The sequence below is a fragment of the Hakea prostrata genome, chromosome 9 (genome assembly GCF_041222555.1).
Source record: "Hakea prostrata isolate BN-2017 chromosome 9, UWA_Hpros_2, whole genome shotgun sequence".
Classification (NCBI taxonomy): Eukaryota; Viridiplantae; Streptophyta; class Magnoliopsida; order Proteales; family Proteaceae; genus Hakea; species Hakea prostrata.
In genome coordinates this window covers 56,851,224-56,870,598 of record NC_142608.1, presented here as the reverse complement: position 1 = coordinate 56,870,598, position 19,375 = coordinate 56,851,224, and the positions used below count along the sequence as shown (strand labels likewise).

Genomic DNA, 19,375 nt, shown 5'->3' with positions numbered 1-19,375 from the left:
AGTAGTTTTCCTTGTCAGCTTCAGAAGCTATATTTGGAAGGCTACATGAACCTTGAATCTCTCCCAAGGCTTCCCTCCACTTTAACTACTTTGGATGTTGGGGACTGTAATTCACTGCAGTTAATTTCTAATCTTTCAGACCTGGTATTATTGAAGGAATTAGCAATCTATGGTTGCAAATCACTGGTAAGATTACCTAATTTGTCAAACCATTCGAGATTGAAGAAATTTTCTATTACATGTGGAAATCTTAATGAAATTTCTTGCATTGAAGGGACAAAATCCTTGGAAGAGTTGACCGTAACGCCTTTCCCCAAATTAACAGAGTCACTAGATTTGTCAAATCTGAAAAGGCTGAGGAAATTACACATCCACGATGCTGAAAGCCTAGAGAAAATCCAGGGTTTTGAAGGAACAAAATTGTTGGAAGAGTTGGTTTTGGGGACATGCCCCAATTTAAGAAAGTTATCAGATTTGTCAAACCTAAAGAAATTGTTGAGGCTAGAAGTCAAAGATTGTGAAAATCTAGAGGAAATCTGGAGCCTAGAAGGAACAGAATCCTTGGAATATTTGGAAATTGAAGGTTGGCACAAGTTAAAACAGTTGTCCGATTTCTCAAACATAAAAAGATTGGGGCATATATCTATTCGCCATTGTGTAAATCTAGAGAATATCCAGGGCATCAAAGGAGCAGAATCCTTGGAATATTTGGAAATTGAAGGTTGCCACAAGTTAACACAGTTGTCCGATTTCTCAAACCTGAAAAGATTGGGGCATATATCTATTCACCATTGTGTAAATATAGAGAATATCCAGGGCATCAAAGGAGCAGAATCCTTGGAATATTTGGAAATTGAAGGTTGCCATAAGTTAACAGAGTTACCTGATATATCATACCTGAAAAGATTGAGCTCTCTATGGATTTCAGATTGTATAAATCTAGAGAAAATTCACTGCTTTGAAGGAGCTCAATCTTTACAAAAGTGTGTGGTCACTGGTTGTGACAAATTGACAGAGACAAGGAGGAAAATATCCGGGCAGGTACTTTTATTCTTCTCTCTTCCTGTAACTTTTTATTCTTTTTCCTTTTGGGGGACACAAATTAATTGATTAATAGGAATTTACAATTCAACTGCAGGGAAGACTTCTTGATGATATTGTCAAAGGCATTGAGGGAAGCAACCCAATTGTCACTGGTGATCGAGGGTCCCCAATTTTGTGTATTGTTTTTGCATCTACATATAGGAAACTGCTGGAACAGCACATTTTTGAGGTTCAAGCTTTAATCCATCGTCAAGGAGGAAGAACAATTTACTTTAAACATTCCATTAGAGTTGAGGACCAAAGTGAATTCACCGGTAAGGGAGACATAATCTACATCCACCATTTCGAAGGCTTCGACTGGTTTGGGTTTCCGCTGGAAAGCAATGATGCTATTGAGATATATCAGGTACATGCAGAGGAGATCCTTGTGAAATTCTGTAAGGTGTTGTTCGAAGATAAGGATTCAGAACAACAAATGCCTAACAAACAATCCAGTGCCATGTTGGTAGCAGATTTCTTCAGATGGTCCAATGAAGAGGAAGAGCGTGGGCTGATGAGGCATCGGAGTAGGCAATGTTGTCCTGATGACGAAAACAAGAAAGATGCTGGCCCAGAGGCCTGCAATTGCTTTGTTGTAGCGAAAGCAGTTTGGCATTGTTTCTCCAACTGTTTCAGTTCTACAGTGTTTCCGTCATGATGTCACCCACTCCACGTGTCCTTTTTTTTGGCTTTTATTTAGGGAAATAATTAGAACTTGTGCTTGGCTTTTAGATGTACCTATATGTGGTACATTTTGAGATTAGATATTCTCTTAACACCTTGACCAGTAAAAGAAAATTTGCAAATTTTATATGTTTGTTGATGCTGCTGGGCTGATCAAGTAAAAGAAACTATGGAAGGAAATGTTTGAACAAAGCTAACTAGCTTGAAGCTTTTACATATGAGCAGCTCTTGGGCTGAAGCGAAGTTAAAAATGATGAACATTGATTGAAAGCAACTTATAAAATTTCCATTTTTAAGATGGGATATATGTAGAGTTCAGCTTTTGAAGTCTTTTTATTTATAGACCTTGAAACTCAAATTTAGTATTTTCGTAGTAGTTTTCTCTAGGGTAATTTTGGACGATGCCATAATAACTTAAGATAACAAATGGCAAGCACAAAAATGATTTATCATTAAAGTGATTTTCCTTTGACTCCCCCAAAGAAGTCCTCGTTGTTCTGGCCTTTCCGTCAGCATTGTTTTTTTTGGTTTGCCAACCCCGGTTTATAAACCGGTGGTTCGACCCGCGTCGCACACCTGGCTGTGGTGGGTGAGTCTCCCAGCGGGGATTTTTGCATCCACAAGGATTCGATACCGGAATCTTGCTTAAGCGAACCAAGCTGCTTACCACTTGGACCAACCCCATTGGTCGTCAGCATTGTTCGTGCTCGTCACGGATGATGCAAAAGTAAAAAATTCTGAATTCTGTTAAATAAAACATCATTCTCTCCCCAAAAAAAGGGGGAAAAAAGATTTATCAAGGAAGCTTCAGCTTGCTTCATTGGGGGAAAAGGTAAATCATGTCCTTTTCTGCTGAACTGAAGTCAGATTTTGAACAATGCTTTGACAGAGGTGGGAAACATGATCAACTCCCCAAGAGATATGCAAGCATCAGACAACCTGCGAAATATGGGCCCAACTATATAAGAACAACGTTGGGTTAAGAATGAGTGAGGCCAACATGAAGCCTGTCCAAAAACCAAAAAGCATATACACATGTATCACATTTGAAAGTTGGCATGGCTAGTGTGTGGTGCTTGAGGTCTCAACTTACAGTCAAGTTAATCTTGATTTTGTAGATACATATGGTTTCTCAGTAAACTGATTCTATGTTTTGGTAGTCAAATGAAAATGTGCATGGTATAACACATTCAAAACAAAAGCAGCAATCTATATGAATTCGACCAGCTTCACCAGGATTACTCTGGATTGCATGAAACTCCACATTCAACCTAGTTAAGCATGTTTAAATGCTAGATCATTTCTTAAGCTCATCTGGAGACGAAGAGCTTTAGTACTGCGCAATTAATGCACACCACAGAGCTGTTTATGGCCACAATCGAATGAATGATCCAGGCCAAATCTTTTTGGGTTAAAAATCTCATCTTGATCTAGCATTCAAACATGCTTAACTTATCTTACACTAAAAGAACGTAATACTGCTGAGAGTTTGAATGGAGACGTAGGATTCATGAAGTTAATCCCATTTAGTTGTCAGAATCTTAGTTGAGTTTGCTCTTACATTTATTTCCTCTTTTTGTTTTTAACCCACTTCAGGCTTGATTAGAATCATGATTTGCCTGATAAGATTGAATCCAGTGAATTTCAGGAAGAAAATCTGTATGGAAATTCATCAATGAACCAAGGGAAAAACAGAGATACATTAAAAGCAAAGAAGATGACCCTTTTTTTTCTTTTTTTGGGTAATAAAAAGAGTTTATTTAAAAGAAAAATCCCTGGGGAAAGTACACCAGTAGCATCAAAATACAAGTAACAATAGAGTAAGGGGGAGGGGGGAGGGAGGGAAAAAGTTAATAAAGAGGTTTGTTTAGAAGCTGCATAGGACGCTAATCTATCAGCTACAGAGTTCCCTTCTCTCAAAGTGTGAATTCTTTTTTCATCACATGGATGTCTTCTATAATATGCCTGATACTCCACGGCTCTGCTTTCTCTTTGTGATTGATGAGGTGAATAATTGCTGCATTATCTCCTTCAAAAATCACCTTTCTAAAGTTGCTGGAAATTGCTATTTGTAAGGCTTTTTTCATTGTTGCTGCTTCGGCTTGAAGAGCATTGAAGTTCCCACTTAAAGAAGCAAAACAGAGAATGAACTGCCCCTTATGATCTCGGGCAACTCCTCCAATACCTGCTTGATAACTGCCGTTCACTTTTTTCATTGATGAACCATCAATGCTAAATTTGATAAAGTCTCTTGGAGGGGCTATCCAGTGAATATTTTTTTTTCTTGAATGTTCTCCTCTAGCCACAGTAGCAGATGAATGGTGTGATTCAGCAGTCAATGAGAGAGCCAGCCACCAAGCTTGTTTTGGATTCTTGTATGATCTACCATGAGCTGCATTATTGAAAGAAGACCATATAATCAAAAGTGTAATTAAGTGAAGGGACAGAGATTGACCTTCAATCGTGTGATTTTTTGCTGATGCTATCCATTTGGATATTTGTTCAACTATATCTTATGGCTCCAACCAATTCGAACTACGCCTTCTCTAAGCAGAGGAAATTGCAGCAATAGAGCCTAAATGCATAGCTTTAGGGACAAATATTATAACGCCACGAAATTGTTTTTGTAATACCATGTTTTAATGCATTTAATGTTTTCTTTCAAAAAATAAAATAAAATAAAATAAACACTAAATGAAAGAGTCAATAAAGGGGTGCTTTAATAAGTTGAGTTTATAATGTCACCAATTAGTTAACATGGACAGTTACATTTACACCCCCCCCCCGGTTTGTATATAGGGAGGGGGAAGGGGAAGAAAAAAAAACAAAACCCCCGCCGCGGGCGATGATTAAACAAATCACCCAAATGAACAAAATAAACCAAGGATCTTGTGCAATATAAATTGAAAGACAATCACAAAGCAAAATAAACAACAAACCACCACAAGAATGAAAATGAAATGCAAACAACACACAAGAATTTTACGTGGTTCACTAATCCGAAATATTCGAGATTAGCTACATCCACGGGGAAGGATTTCACTATTTTAATCTTCAAAATAGTACAAGATTTGAGTGTGATACAATGTTACCTCAACCGGTCACATAACCTCTCAAAGCTCCTTAGAATACCCTTCCACCTTAAGCTCTTGAAGAAAACCCTTCAATCCAAGCTCAAGCTTCAATGGAGATGCAATGGAGAAGAACACAAGAGAGAAGAAACCCTTTTCTTGCAAAACCACAAGAAGAAGAAGACCTCAAAAGCTCATCCCGTTTTTGGACAAAACCCCCTTTAGAAGTCACTAGAAACTCACTTTTTCTCTCTCCATTTACCTCTCCCAAGGCCCTCTTAATGATACCAAACACCTACCCATGTTTAACACTAAGTGGGACCCACCAAATTCAAATTTGAATTAAAACAAAGATAAAGTGATTTTCATCACTAAACCCAACAATCTCCACCTTGATGGAAATCACTTACTTGTCGAATCATGTTTCTTGAAACCAAGAGAAGATAGACACCAATTCAACTTCTCTCCTTGGACAACCTTGGTAAGCATATCCGCCACATTCTCATTTGTTCCAACTTTTAACAATTGGATCCTTCCGTCTTCAATGACTTCTCGAATGTAATGATATTGTACCAATATATGCTTTGTCCTCTTGTGATGTACCGGGTTCTTGGCCAAGTAAATTGCACTCATATTATCACAAAACAAATGCATACCTTTTGATTCAATGCCAATCTCACCCATCAAACCTTGAAGCCACACCGCTTCTTTACAAGCTTCGGTTGCCGCCATGTATTCCGCTTCGGTAGTTGATAATGCCACCGTCGCTTGAAGCTTAGACATCCAACTTATTGGACCATTTCCATACTTGAAAACATACCCCATTGTAGATCGCCCCTTATCACGATCATCACAATAACTAGCATCCACATAGCCTTGAATTTGCTCTCCACCTTTGCTAAATGTGATAGAGTAGTCACTTGTGCCTCTCAAATATCTAAGCACCCATTTTGCCGCCTCCCAATGCTTCTTTCCGGGATTTGCCATAAACCTACTCAACACACCAACCGCATGAGCAATATCCGGCCTAGTGCACACCATTAGAAACATCAAGCTCCCAACTAAACTTGCATAAGGGTATCTAGACATCTTGGTCTTTTCATCTTCCGTATTTGGGCTATCATTGGAAGATAATTTGAAATGTGATCCCAATGGAGTTGAAACCGCCTTTTCTTTACACTTGCCAAACTTCTCAAGAATTTTCTTCACAAAAGACTTTTGTGAAAGTGATAAAGTCCCATTCATTCTATCTCTTTGAATCTCAACTCCAAGAATTTGTTTGGCTTGACCAAGATCCTTCATTTCAAACCTCTTGCTCAAACACCCTTTGAGCTCTTCAATTTTAGCTTTATCCTTGGACACCAAGAGCATGTCATCCACATATAAAACTAAAATCACATATGAACCATCATCAAAGAACTTAATGTATAAACAATGGTCATATTCACTTCTTTTGTAACCAAGACTTAAAATGAAGGAGTCAAAAGTTTTGTACCATTGTCTTGAAGCTTGTTTAAGTCCATATAAGGACTTCCTCAACTTGCACACGAGCTTCCCTTTGCCTTTCTCAACAAATCCTTCCGGTTGCCTCATGTACACCTCTTCAAGAAGATCACCATGTAAAAACGCTGTTTTTACATCCATTTGTTCAAGCTCCAAGTCATGTATAGCAACAAGTCCAAGCACCAATCTAATAGTCACCAACTTCACAACCGGGGAAAAGACTTCAAAGAAATCTATACCTTCCTTTTGTGCAAAGCCTTGGGCAACAAGCCTTGCCCTATACCTTTCCACCTTGCCATCCACCCCTCTCTTGAGTTTGTACACCCATTTACAACCAATGGCTTTTCTTCCCTTTGGCAATTCCACCAAATCCCATGTCTTGTTCTTTTGAAGTGCTTGAAACTCTTCATTCATTGCATCCTTCCAATGCTTTGCATCATCCGCATTGATGGCATCAAGAAATGTACTTGGTTCTTCATTTAAAGCCACCAAAGCTCTAAGAGTATTTGGATCAACACAATCCTTGTACCTTTCCGGCAAACGAGTTTGTCTTGTTGGCCTTCCTCCCAAAGGTACCACAATTTCTTCTTCAACACCAACCGGTGTTTCTTCTTGAATTTCTCCTTGTACATCTTGATTATCAAGATCTATAACATCTTCATCATGAGCATCCTCATTTGAAGAACTTGTAGGTTGCATGTGAAATTCATGGGTATCCTCAACAATTGATTTTTCTTCATCACATTTCTTTTCCACCCCCTTAATCAACATAGAGGATTCATCAAAATGTACATCACGACTTATGATGATCTTATGGGTACTTGGATCCCATAACCGATACCCCTTCACATTCTTAGCATATCCTACAAAAATGCACTTCTTGGATTTTGGATCAAGTTTGCTCCTTTGACAACTTGGAATCAAAGCATATGCATCACATCCAAAAATTTTCAAATCCGAATAATCACAAGGAGTTCCATGCCATACCTCATTTGGAGTCTTTCCACCCAAAGTCATTGAAGGAGACCTATTCACAAGATAGCATGCCGTCAACACCGCTTCGGCCCACAATTCTTTCTCCAAGTTTGCATTGCTAAGCATAGCCCGAACCCTCTCCATCAATGTTCTATTCATGCGTTCCGCCACTCCATTTTGTTGTGGAGTATGCACAACCGTATGATGCCATACAATTCCTACTTCCTTGCAAAAATTACCAAATTCATTCTTTGCATATTCCATTCCATTATCCGTCCTCAAAACTTTGATGCTTCTACCGGTTGTTTTCTCCACCTCAACCTTGAAGTTCTTGAATGCCATTAACACATCACTCTTTGACTTGAGAATTGTCACCCATACTTTCCTTGAAAAATCATCAATGAAAGTAACAAAGTATTGAGCACCACCATAAGACATATCCGGTGATGGACCCCAAACATCCGAGTGAATATAATCAACAATCCCTTTACTTGTGTGCATACCCGCTTTAAAAGCCCTTCTATGATGCTTCCCATAGACACAATGCTCACAAAATTCTTTCTCTAAAAAATTCAGATTTGGGATAAGTTTCTTTTCCATCAAAACTTTCATACCTTTTTCACTCATGTGCCCAAGTCTTCGATGCCACAACCTAAGAGAAACATCTCCTTTGTCAACCGCCACATTTGCAACATCATCAACAATGGAACTACCCAACAACTTGTACAAGAGACCAACCCGGATTCCCTTCATGATAACAAGAGCACCTCTTGAAACTTTGAGTACTCCATCTCCTCCGGAAAATTTACAACCTTCCTTCTCCAAAGTAGATAAAGAAATCAAACCTTTTGTCATATCCGGAACATGTCTAACATTTTCAAGTGTGCGAACAATACCATCAAACATCTTCAAGTGTACCGATCCAATGCCAAGTGTTCTACTAGATGAGTTATTCCCCATCTTCACCAATCCTCCTTCACATGGCTCATATGTGCTAAACCAAGATTTGTGTGGGCACATATGATGTGTAGCACCGGTGTCAAGAACCCAATTTTGGTGAAATTCCGAATTGCAACCCACTATCAACACTTCATCTTCGATAACACTAGATGTGGTAGCCACAACTTGATTTGCCTCCTTAGAATGTTCACCAACAATCTCTTTACCTTTTTCATTTCCCGAATTAAAACCATTTTTCTTTCTTTTGAAACAATTCTTTTTAAGATGTCCACTCTCTCCACAAAACCAACAATTGTACTTGCCATCATGCCCCTTGGATTTAGAACGATGTCTTGACTTGCTTCTTGAAGAACCCTTTGAAGAATCATGACGTTCTTTGCTTCTACCCCTTGTCATATTAGCTTCCGAACCCACCTCCATAGAACTTCCCAACGAAGCCTTTTTCCGGAGTTCATCGGCAAGTAATGTACTACAAACCGAATCAAAGTCAAGAGAATCCCCCTTACTACAACATAGGGTCGTTACTAAATGATCATAAGATTCCGGTAGAGTGCAAAGTAAAATCACCGCCTTGTCTTCATCCTTCATCTTTTCTTCAACACTTTCCAATTGACAAAGTATATTGTTGAACTCATTCAAATGATTAGAAATATTTGAACCATCCTTCATTCTACAAGGTAGATGCTTTCCAACTTTGACCACAAATCCGCCGCCGATTTTTCATGTGCAATATTAAATAAAACTTCATTGGACAAGCTCAACCGAATAGTGGACATGGCTTTGAGATCCATCTCTTCCCAATCATCATCTTTCATTCCCTCCGGTTTCTTATCTTTTCCCAACAATGCTTTGTGACAACCATTTTGAATCAACAAATCTTTCATCTTCATTTTCCATAATTCAAAATTTGTCTTTCCATCAAATGGCTCCACCCTAAATGTATGAGCACTCATTGTCTTCAAAATAAATGCACAAAACCTATGCTCTGATGCCAATTGTAGAAGACAAGACCAAATCCACGGAACCGGATGATTAAACAAATCACCCAAATGAACAAAATAAACCAAGGATCTTGTGCAATATAAATTGAAAGACAATCACAAAGCAAATAAACAACAAACCACCACAAGAATGAAAATGAAATGCAAACAACACACAAGAATTTTACGTGGTTCACTAATCCGAAATATTCGAGATTAGCTACATCCACGGGGAGGGATTTCACTATTTTAATCTTCAAAATAGTACAAGATTTGAGTGTGATACAATGTTACCTCAACCGGTCACATAACCTCTCAAAGCTCCTTAGAATACCCTTCCACCTTAAGCTCTTGAAGAAAACCCTTCAATCCAAGCTCAAGCTTCAATGGAGTTGCAATGGAGAAGAACACAAGAGAGAAGAAACCCTTTTCTTGCAAAACCACAAGAAGAAGAAGACTCTCAAAAAGCTAATCCCGTTTTTGGACAAAACCCCCTTTAGAAGTCACTAGAAACTCACTTTTTCTCTCTCCATTTACCTCTCCCAAGGCCCTCTTAATGATACCAAACACCTACCCATGTTTAACACTAAGTGGGACCCACCAAATTCAAATTTGAATTCAAAAACAAGGATAAAGTGATTTTCATCACTAAACCCAACAGAAGACAGGTGGAAAAAAAAGGGGGGGGGGGGGGGGGGGGGGGAAAACAAACAACAGAAGGGTCACCAGTTCTGTTTGTTGTTTTTGCATTGACATCTCCAAAACAGTTGGAACAAGTGAAATTTGTGGCTGGTGAGCTGGTAACCATCATGCTATATATTAGTGCTTGCATGCACTGGGAGCAAAAAGTATTAGATGAACATATTATTCAATTAAAATTGAGAAACATTGAGTTCATGAATAAGCGTGACATAATTAACATCCATCATTTCGAAGGATTTAATTGGTTTGGGTTTCTTATGGAAGCCTCACTTCAACTTTGGCAAAGTTACGGAAGATGAGAATGGTGTAGCCAGTGGCTTAGTCAAGATTGGAGATATGACGTTGCTGTGACAATAGCAAACTGGAGGGTAAAGGAATCTACTCAACTCCTCACAATGGGCTGTGATAAGGAAAGAATAAATAAACTAATTAAACCAGTTCGGTGTGAGTTCAGTTCGACCAGATCGGAATCAAACCAGTTTGGTTTGAACCTAGTCCGACCAGCTCGGATCAAGTTAGACCAATCAAGTCAAGGTCGGTCGAATAAATACAAAGGCTGAATAACAAGGCAAATCTGAATAAGATTCTACCCAAAGAAACAGTATTCAGTCAATACTCAACTACTCATGTTCGAATAGGACTCAATGACTAAGATTCAGATTGCAATCTAACTAAGGTTTGAATCCCACTCAAACTCATACTTAGAAAAGCTATAAAAAGAGAAAAGTACGCTGAATAGAATTATCACTATTCGAATTCTTATTATTCATTACTTTCTTGCCTTCCTTAGTCGGATCCCTAACTAGATCGTCGGAGGTGAAAACTCGACCTCCACGGTTGAACTCATTCTTGCAAGTTCAACCGGCTGAAGGAACGAACAGGATTGTGCAGCAACAACCTGTTCATTTCCCAATGGTGATTAATTATGACCATTGGATAATAACATGCTACATATCATAATCCTACTAGTCTAATGTAGGGAATCGCATAAAAGTGAATCACACCCAATTCCATGATATATTTATAGTTTCCATACTTTAACATAAAACTAATAATTCCAAAGAGAAAAATGAATTAAAGACAATTTTCGTACTTTCAACCAATTCACTTCATGGTTGCAATGTATTAAATAATAATGGATTTCTACCAAAATAATAATAATAATAATAATTATGGGTAACTTTATTCTAAGACTTAGAGTTTGGAATTGCTTGTGATATTAAGATCCTTTAAAGAGTCAAATGGAGGTTTACCAAAAAAAAAAAAAAAGAGATAAATGGAGGTGGGACCCTAAAAATCTTGCCTTTCAAACACAAACTAAAGGTGGAAAATCCGGTCATGTCTATCAAATGGGTCCCAGAGAGAGAAGAGTTACAAGTGGAAGGAGGTAGAGGGAGACGAGTCCGGATATCTCCCCCCAGGGAAGAACAAGTGCTCCCGTGAAGGTTTTGAACCACACTACAGGGGTGGAATCCATATGAGGCCCACAATATATTTTATTTATGTATATACTTTTTAATATTTATAGGTGGGCTCTACCTGTTATTGTGTGATTTAAAACAGATAGCACATTGTTTGTAATATATTAAATAATATAGGCGGCATTGAGAGTTTTTTTGTGTATGTGGGGGGAACCAGAGTATATATAACTGATTTGAACTCATGGAATAGTAGACATCTCCACACCATTGATATAGTAAGACTCCCACCTCGCAGACAAGAGATCCATTGTATTGGAGGTGAGAACCCATCATATCAGTGGTGTGGAAGTGGAACCATCTCCCCTCTCTCTCCCCAAGGTAGTGGAATCAAACTCATTGCCCACCTCATACATTTCTCTTTTACCACTATCGATTGATTTAATTACGTATAGATCTAGGGTAAACAAAACTTTGTATAGAGCTAATCTTGAATTTTGAACCCTATAGATACTACTCATTTGATAATTCTATCAGACTTATATTGATCAGTGTTGTGAGTTTGGTTAATTTCTTTTTGCATTCGAATCCTCTCAATATTAGGGGTAAAATCGTGCCTTATATTCAAATTAGCTAGGTAGGCAAACCTCAGTTCTAAAAATATAAATAAATAAATAAATAAAAAGTATATGTATCTTATTACCAAATTATTCAGAAATTACTTTTTCTGGAATTGGCTGTAAAAATTAGGCGGGCCTATTTTTAATTCAGGGCTTTGCCTCGAATCCTTCCCGTGGCGAGTTGGTAGTTGGTAGTTGGGCTTGCCTCGAATCTTTCCTCCCATGTGCCAGCGGCCCATCTTGCCCGTGATGTTGAATCTCAACCATGAGCTGGGTTTTAAAATCTATGTATTTTATTTATATTCCAGCCAATCACTAGGGAATCCAATGCGATTTGCATAACAAACAATTGACGCAGGAAACGTAATTTGTATACCCAAGAAGAAGCGATCAGCTCCACAAGATTTACAAGAAGAGGAAAAAAGAGAAGCACCAAAAACTCCTCTGCAACCGCAAGTTAATGGCTTCTTCATCTGCATTGTCCCGTCGATCTTCTTCTTATGATGTGTTTATCAATTTCAGAGGCCTGGATACTCGGACAAACTTTGTCACTCTGCTTTACAGGGCACTAACGAGAGAGAAAATCTATACCTTCATAGATAGTGAAGAACTCTGGAAAGGAGAGGAGATTTGCCCCTCTCTTCTGAGAGCTATTCAAGGGTCTGAAATCTCCATTCCTGTCATCTCCAAAAGCTACCCACATAGCAAATACTGTCTCTTGGAACTTGCTGACATTTGGGAGCGTCATTTATCTCACGGTCAGACCATTCTTCCCGTATTCATCGATGTTGAGCCACGAGATGTTCGACATCAGACAGGAATAAGCTTTGAGGGACCATTTCAGGAACATCAGGAGAAGTACAGTTCTGAAGATGTTGAGAGATGGAAGAATGCTTTGACGGAGGTCGGGAAACTCAGTGGATGGACCCTTGAGGTAAACGCAACTACTGAGTAAGTCTTGATCTCTTCATGTGTACGTGTCATATTTTTAACTTGAGAAATTACCTTCTTCTTACTGTCTATAAGATTAGGACCGTACAGTTCATGTAGTTTCCTTTCTTTAAGTGGAGTTATGTAGTTGTGAGATAAATGGGAAAATAGACAGTTCAAACACACCATTACCTTTGCTCTGTAACAAGATTAGATTTTTCATTTTTGTACCCGTTACTGCCATTAAATTATTGCTCATCATTTTCAAAGATTTAAGAAATTTTTTTTTTCTTTTTTTCAAAAAGAGATATGCATATTCTTATCTATTCCTCTGATCACCTGTTTACTCTGAGAAATTGCAGGGATCAATTAAATATAGTCGAGTCAATTGTTCGTAGGGCTTCTAGAGAACTAAATAACGTCCCGTTGGATGAATGTAAACATCATGTTGGAATCGATTCACATATTGATATCCTGCTTCCTATGTTAAATATTGGTTTTGATGATGTAAGGTTTGTGGCAATCTGTGGGATGGGCGGCCTGGGAAAGACAACTATTGCAAAGGCTGTCTAAAATTGCATCTTTTCATGCTTTAATGGGAGGAGTTTTCTTGCCAATGTGAGAGAAGAAGCTTCACGAGGCGATCAGGGATTAGTTTCTCTTCAAAAGCGGCTTCTTAAAGATATCTTGGGCGAGGAACAAGACATTAGCAGTGCTTCTGAAGGATCAAAATTGATAGAAAAAAGACTTCACAGAGAAAAAGTTCTTCTCATTCTTGATGATGTCAATGATTATACACAACTTGATGCATTAGCTCGTGGTATCAATTGGTTTGGTCAAGGCAGCAGGGTTGTCATCACAACTAGAAATGAGCATTGTTTGAATGTAAATAATGCTGATGGAGATATTAAAATATACGAGCCTAAGGGACTAAATTCTGATAATTCTCTTCAGCTCCTTCATTTGCATGCATTTTCAACGACTAACCCTCCAGATGATTATACTGAGCTAATGCATGGAGTCGTGTGCCATGCTGATGGGTTACCTCTGATCCTAGAAGTGTTGGGTTCTTTTCTTTGTGACAAGAGCAAAGAAGAATGGGAAATTACATTATGTCGATTGAAAGATATCCGTGATAACAAGGTCTCTGGAATGTTGATAAAAAGCTATGAGGATGAAGTATTTGCAAGGTTGAAGATAAGTTACGACGAATTAAGTGATAATGCAAGAATCATATTTCTTGATATTGCGTGCCATTTCATTGGAGACATTGTAGATTACAGAATTGAGTTGTGGGAAGCTTGTGAATTGTATCCAAGAGTAGCCATAAAAGAACTCATCCAAATGCATCTCTTGAAGTTTGGTAAATTCAAGACCTTGAGCATGCATGATGAACTTCGATTTATGGGGATGAAAATTGCCTCGATGAACAGCAATGGGGATCGTTCGAAGAGTACAGGATTGTGGTCTGATGATGAGATCTTAAAAGCAATTGGAAAAGACAAGGTGAGTGTCATCCTTTTTTCTAAATTTGCTTTCTTATTACAAATAATCATTTCACTCCATTTGATGTAAGATGGGCAATAAACACAGATAAGGGTTAAAGTCTAAGCAATAGCATAAAAATACGAAGGTCAAGATAGCTTTGATCTATACCTCGGGATATTCTCCTGTGGATCAATAGGTTCAAAAACAGTTAACAGGCTTCGATCAATGGCTAACTGTTAATTGTGGGCTGTTACAATTTGACTTGACTATTCAATGCATTGAATCCCATCTATTTTTTATCTACGTCATTTTTCCACGTGTTCGTTTGATTGTAGGTGAAATTCAACAATTATGCATTATTGTTTTTTGTTTTATTTGATAACAGACTCACATGTTCTTTGGTTTATTTTTTTAAAAGACCTGCTAGTCGTCGCTCCCTAATCTTGAGACTGCAAGTAGCAACGATAGGGCTTGAGTTGACTGCAGCTTTGATCTATACCTCGTAAGATGTAGGACAATATGGAAGTTAGGCTAGCACCCTTTTAAACAAGGTTTTACATTTTTTTAAAGAAATTTTCTTACTTTAATACTATTTTTCTGTTATAGGGCACTCAAATGTTTGAGGGTATTCGCCTTCATAATCAAATGCACATAGATGATTTAAGCTTTGATGACTTTGCAAAGATGCCCAATTTAAGGTTTCTCCGCCTTCAAGGTAAGAACAGTATCATTACTGGGGATTTTTCGAATCTTCCTTCCCAATTAAGATGGTTAGATTGGTGGGTCGACCCTACTTTGAAAATTCCACCGGCCAATTTTTATCATGAGGAGCTAGTTCATCTTAACTTGCCACTCAGCAGCATCAACCAAGCTTGGAATGATGGACCTCAAAATAATAAAAAGGTAGAATATGATTGTAATTTTATCTCTTCAATTTTTTGATTATCAAATTTTTTTTTCTTCCTTGAATTTGAAAGACTGCTATTTTATATGTATTATTTTGTTTGACAGCGATTTCGAAAATTGAAGGTTCTTAATCTGTATGGCTCTAGTCATTTCTCTGTCTCTTCCAACTTCTTCAAATGGTTTCCTTGCTTACAAAGATTAGATCTCGGCAAGTGCAGTTCTCTTTTGCAACTACCAGAGAGCATTTGTCAGATGGTTTCTCTCAAAATCCTTAATCTCAATTTTTGTCAATCTTTCAACAAGTTGCCTAAGTCTATTGGTAATCTAACACATTTGGTTGAGCTTCTGGTGAGTAGAACAAAGATTGAGGAATTGCCGGATGGTGTAGGGCAATTAGAGAAGCTTGAGAAACTATATGTTTCAAGATGCGGTAAACTGGCAAGACTACCGACCTCCATGGGTAGACTAAGGAGATTGCCTCGCTTAGACTTGACAGGTACAATGATTTTGAAATTACCAGATGATTTTTCAAAGCTCTCGTTCTTAGAGGTGTTAAAAATGAGCATGGCTTCACAGCAAGATGAAATAGGCGACAACAGGATGCTTCAACCACTTCAAATCAGCGAGAGTAGTTTTCCTTATCAGCTTCAGGAGCTACATTTGAAAGGCTACATGAACCTTGAATCTCTCCCAAGGTTTCCCTCCACTTTAACTACTCTTGAAGTTGGGAACTGTAATTCACTGCAGTTAATTTATAATCTTTCAGACCTGGTATTATTGCAGAATTTATCAATCTATGGTTGCGAATCATTGGTAAGTTTACCTGATTTGTCAAGCCTTACAAGATTGAAGAAATTTATGGTTGGTTGTGGAAATCTCAATGAAATTTCTTGCATTGAAGGGGCAAAATCCTTGGAAGAGTTGACTGTAGGTCCTTTCCCCAAATTATCAGGGTTACTAGATTTGTCAAATCTAAAAAGGCTGAGGGAATTACACATCCACAATGCTGAAAACTTAGAGAAAATCCAGGGTTTTGAAGGGACAGAATTGTTGGAAGAGTTGATTTTGGAAGACTGTCCCAAATTAAGAAAGTTACAAGATTTGTCAAACCTGAAGAAATTGTGGAGAGTAGATGTCACTAATTGTGAAAATCTAGCGGAAATTTGGGGCCTGGAAGGAATAAAATCCTTGAAAGATTTAACGGTGCACAGTTGCAACCAATTAATAGACAATATCCGTGGCCTGGAAGGAACAGAATCATTGGAAGTGTTGACGATACAAAGTTGCCACAAGTTAACAAAGTTGTCCAATTTCTCAAACCTAAAAAGATTGAGGAAAGTATGCATTCAAGATTGTGTAAATCTAGAGAATATACAGTGCATCAAAGGAGCAAAATCCTTGGAATATTTGGAAATTGAAGGTTGCCATAAGTTAACAGAGTTACCTGATATATCACACCTGAAAAGATTGAGCACTCTATCTATTCACGATTGTATAAATCTAGAAAAAATTCACTACTTTGAAGGAGCTCAATCTTTAAAAGAGTGTATGGTCACTAATTGTGACAAATTGACAGAGACAAGGAGGAAAATATCCGGGCAGGTACTTTTGTTCATCTCTCTTCTTGTAACTTTTTATTCTTTTTCCTTCTTGGGGACACCAATTAATTGATTGATAGGAATTTACAATTCAATTGCAGGGAAGACTTCTAGTCAGAGGTGTTGAGAGACGCAAATCAATTGTCACTAGTGATCGAGGGTCCCCAATTCTGTGTATTGTTTTTCCATCTAGATATAAGGAACCGCTGGAACGGAAGAGGTTTGTGGTTCAAGCTTATATCCATCGTCAGGGAGGAAGAATGATTTACTTTAAACATTCCATTAGAGTTGAGGACCAAAGTGAATTCACCAGTAACGGAGACATAATCTACATCCACCATTTCGAAGGCTTCGACTGGTTTGGGTTTCCGCTGGAAAGCAATGATGCTATTGAGATACTGAGTGTATATGGATTCGAGATCCCTGTGAAATTCTGTAAGGTGTTGTTCAAAGATAAGGATTCAGAACAACAAATGCCTGACAAACAATCCAATTCTAAGTTGGTAGCAGATTTCTTCAAATGGTTTGATGGTGACAATGATCATGATGATGATGATGGTGATAACGTGGTGGAGGAAGAAGAAGGTGCCGATGAAGAGGTGGAGGAGGAACATGGTGGGCCGATGTGTGAATCTTGTCCTGATGACAAAAACAAGACAGATGTTGGCCCAGAGGCCTGCAATTGCTTTGTTGCAGTGAAAGCAGTTTGGCATTGTTTCTCCAACTGTTTCAGTCCTACAGTGTTTCCGTCATGATGTCACCCAATTACTCCATGTGTCTTTTTTTGGCTTTTAGAGGGGTAAGAAGATAACTTTTTTAGGGAAATGAATAGAACTTGTGCTTGGCTCTTAGATGTACCTACACATGTGGTAGATTTTGAGATTAGATATATTCTTACCACCTTGACCAGTAAAAGAAAATTCGCAAATTTTCTATGTTCGTTGATGCTGCTGGATTGATCAGTAAAAGAAATTATCAAATGGAATGTTTGAACAAAGCTAACTAGCTTGAAGCTTTTACATATGAGCAGCTTTTGGGCTGAAGCGTAGTTATAAATGATTAAAAGCGACTTATAAAGTTTCTAATTTTAAAATGGTATATATATAGAGTTTAGCTTTGAACTCTTTTTATTTATAGACTTAGAAACTCAAAATTAGTATTCTCCTAGTAGCTTTTTCTGGGATAATGTTGGACAATGTCCTAATAATTTAAGATAACCGCACAAATGGCTAGCATAAAAATGATTTATCATTAAAGTGATTTTCCTCGACTCCCCCAAAGAAGTCCATCTCGCTGTTTTGAGCTTACCATCAGCATTGTTCTTGTTCATCACGTATGATGCGAAGGGTATGAAATTCTGAATTCTGTTAAATAAAACATCATTCTCTCCCCAAAAGAAAAAGGGGGAAAAAATATTTATCAAGGAAGCTTCAGCTTGCTTCATTGGTAAATGGTAAATCATGTCTTTTTCTGCTGAAGTCAGATTTTGAAGAATGCTTTGACAGAGGTGGGAAACAGGATCAACTCCCAAAGAGAGATGCAAACATTCAGACAACCTGCGAACAATATAAGAGCAACGTTGGATTTGACCCAAGTTTTTGGGTTAAGAATCAGTGAGGCCCACATGAAGGCTGTCCAAAACACAAAAAGCATATACACATTTGCAATTAAGTTAGCAAGTGTGTGGTGCTTCAAAAGTTTAAAGCCTTTTCTATTCTATAGGAGGTCTCAACTTACATTCAAGTTAATCTCAATTTTGTAGATACATATGGTTTCTCAGTAAACTGATTCTTAATTTTGGTAGTCAATGAAGATGTGAAAGGTATAACACATTCAAAACAAAAGCAGCAATGTAGTTAAAGCATGTTAAGCTTCACCAGGATTGTTCTTGATTGGATGAAACTCCACATTCAACATAGTTAAGCATGTTTGAATGATAATTTTATCAGGTCCATTTCCGACAAAGAAATAGATCATCCATTTCCTTCTGGATGAAGGATACATGTCCATTAGTCACATCTAAAGGTTGAGGTAATATTTAGAAGAGATATATATATATATATATATATTTTTTTTTAATTTATTCTGAACCATTGGATGTGACTAATGAAGAAGTGTCCCTCATCCAAAGGGAAATGGATGGTCAAATTTCTTTGATAAAAATCCTGTTTGAATGCTAAATCAAGATGTGATTTAAACTTTCACAACTCTTCCAAACTACTCGACCTATGAAGTGGAGACAGGCGTGTTCCCAAGCCGATGGAGGCCTGCAAGGCAATCGACCATAAGCACTATTTTTCAAATGTCATAATCCAGGAGAACAGTTCAGCACCTCGCAGATCTATATTCTCTTATTTTAGCAGAGATATATGTCTCACCAGCGCAAGAACACAATCTGTTACACCAGTACCACAAGATGTAACCACTGGTTTATTCAAGGAGATACCTGCAAACAAA

The 19,375-nt window shown here is 37.9% G+C and overlaps 2 protein-coding genes and 1 pseudogene across 4 annotated transcripts; all 3 read left to right on the top strand.

Moving 5' to 3' along the window:
- The first annotated feature begins 45 nt into the window (after positions 1 to 45).
- Positions 46 to 1,933, top strand: LOC149005665 (uncharacterized). The gene is made up of 2 exons (XM_089135971.1): positions 46 to 1,041; positions 1,139 to 1,933. The coding sequence occupies exons 1-2, from the start codon at positions 46 to 48 to the stop codon at positions 1,739 to 1,741; spliced, it is 1,599 nt and encodes a 532-aa protein (XP_088992097.1). The 3' UTR covers positions 1,742 to 1,933.
- Positions 1,934 to 12,345: 10,412 nt separating this feature from the next.
- Positions 12,346 to 17,885, top strand: LOC149005663 (uncharacterized). 3 transcript variants are annotated; one of them, XM_089169129.1, is made up of 5 exons: positions 12,346 to 12,930; positions 13,289 to 14,432; positions 15,021 to 15,317; positions 15,426 to 16,922; positions 17,020 to 17,885. In XM_089169129.1, the coding sequence occupies exons 2-5, from the start codon at positions 13,938 to 13,940 to the stop codon at positions 17,671 to 17,673; spliced, it is 2,943 nt and encodes a 980-aa protein (XP_089025255.1). In that variant the 5' UTR covers positions 12,346 to 12,930; positions 13,289 to 13,937; the 3' UTR covers positions 17,674 to 17,885. The 3 variants fall into 3 exon arrangements, with proteins under 3 accessions (XP_089025255.1, XP_089025254.1, XP_089025256.1); XM_089169128.1 differs by having other exon boundaries at positions 12,346 to 12,947; XM_089169130.1 differs by having other exon boundaries at positions 12,346 to 12,947; positions 14,833 to 15,317.
- Positions 12,457 to 13,499, top strand: LOC149005664 (toll/interleukin-1 receptor-like protein pseudogene; annotated as a pseudogene).
- Positions 17,886 to 19,375: the final 1,490 nt, after the last annotated feature.

Excerpts from the sequence above, each read along its gene's own strand:
- LOC149005663 (XM_089169129.1), top strand. The coding sequence starts at position 13,938 with ATGCATGGAGTCGTGTGCCATGCTGATGGGTTACCTCTGATCCTAGAA. Across the intron at positions 15,318-15,425 it reads GACCTCAAAATAATAAAAAG|CGATTTCGAAAATTGAAGGT; the intron begins GTAGAATATGAT and ends TTTGTTTGACAG. Across the intron at positions 16,923-17,019 it reads GGAGGAAAATATCCGGGCAG|GGAAGACTTCTAGTCAGAGG; the intron begins GTACTTTTGTTC and ends ATTCAATTGCAG.
- LOC149005665 (XM_089135971.1), top strand. The coding sequence starts at position 46 with ATGAACCTTGAATCTCTCCCAAGGCTTCCCTCCACTTTAACTACTTTG. Across the intron at positions 1,042-1,138 it reads GGAGGAAAATATCCGGGCAG|GGAAGACTTCTTGATGATAT; the intron begins GTACTTTTATTC and ends ATTCAACTGCAG.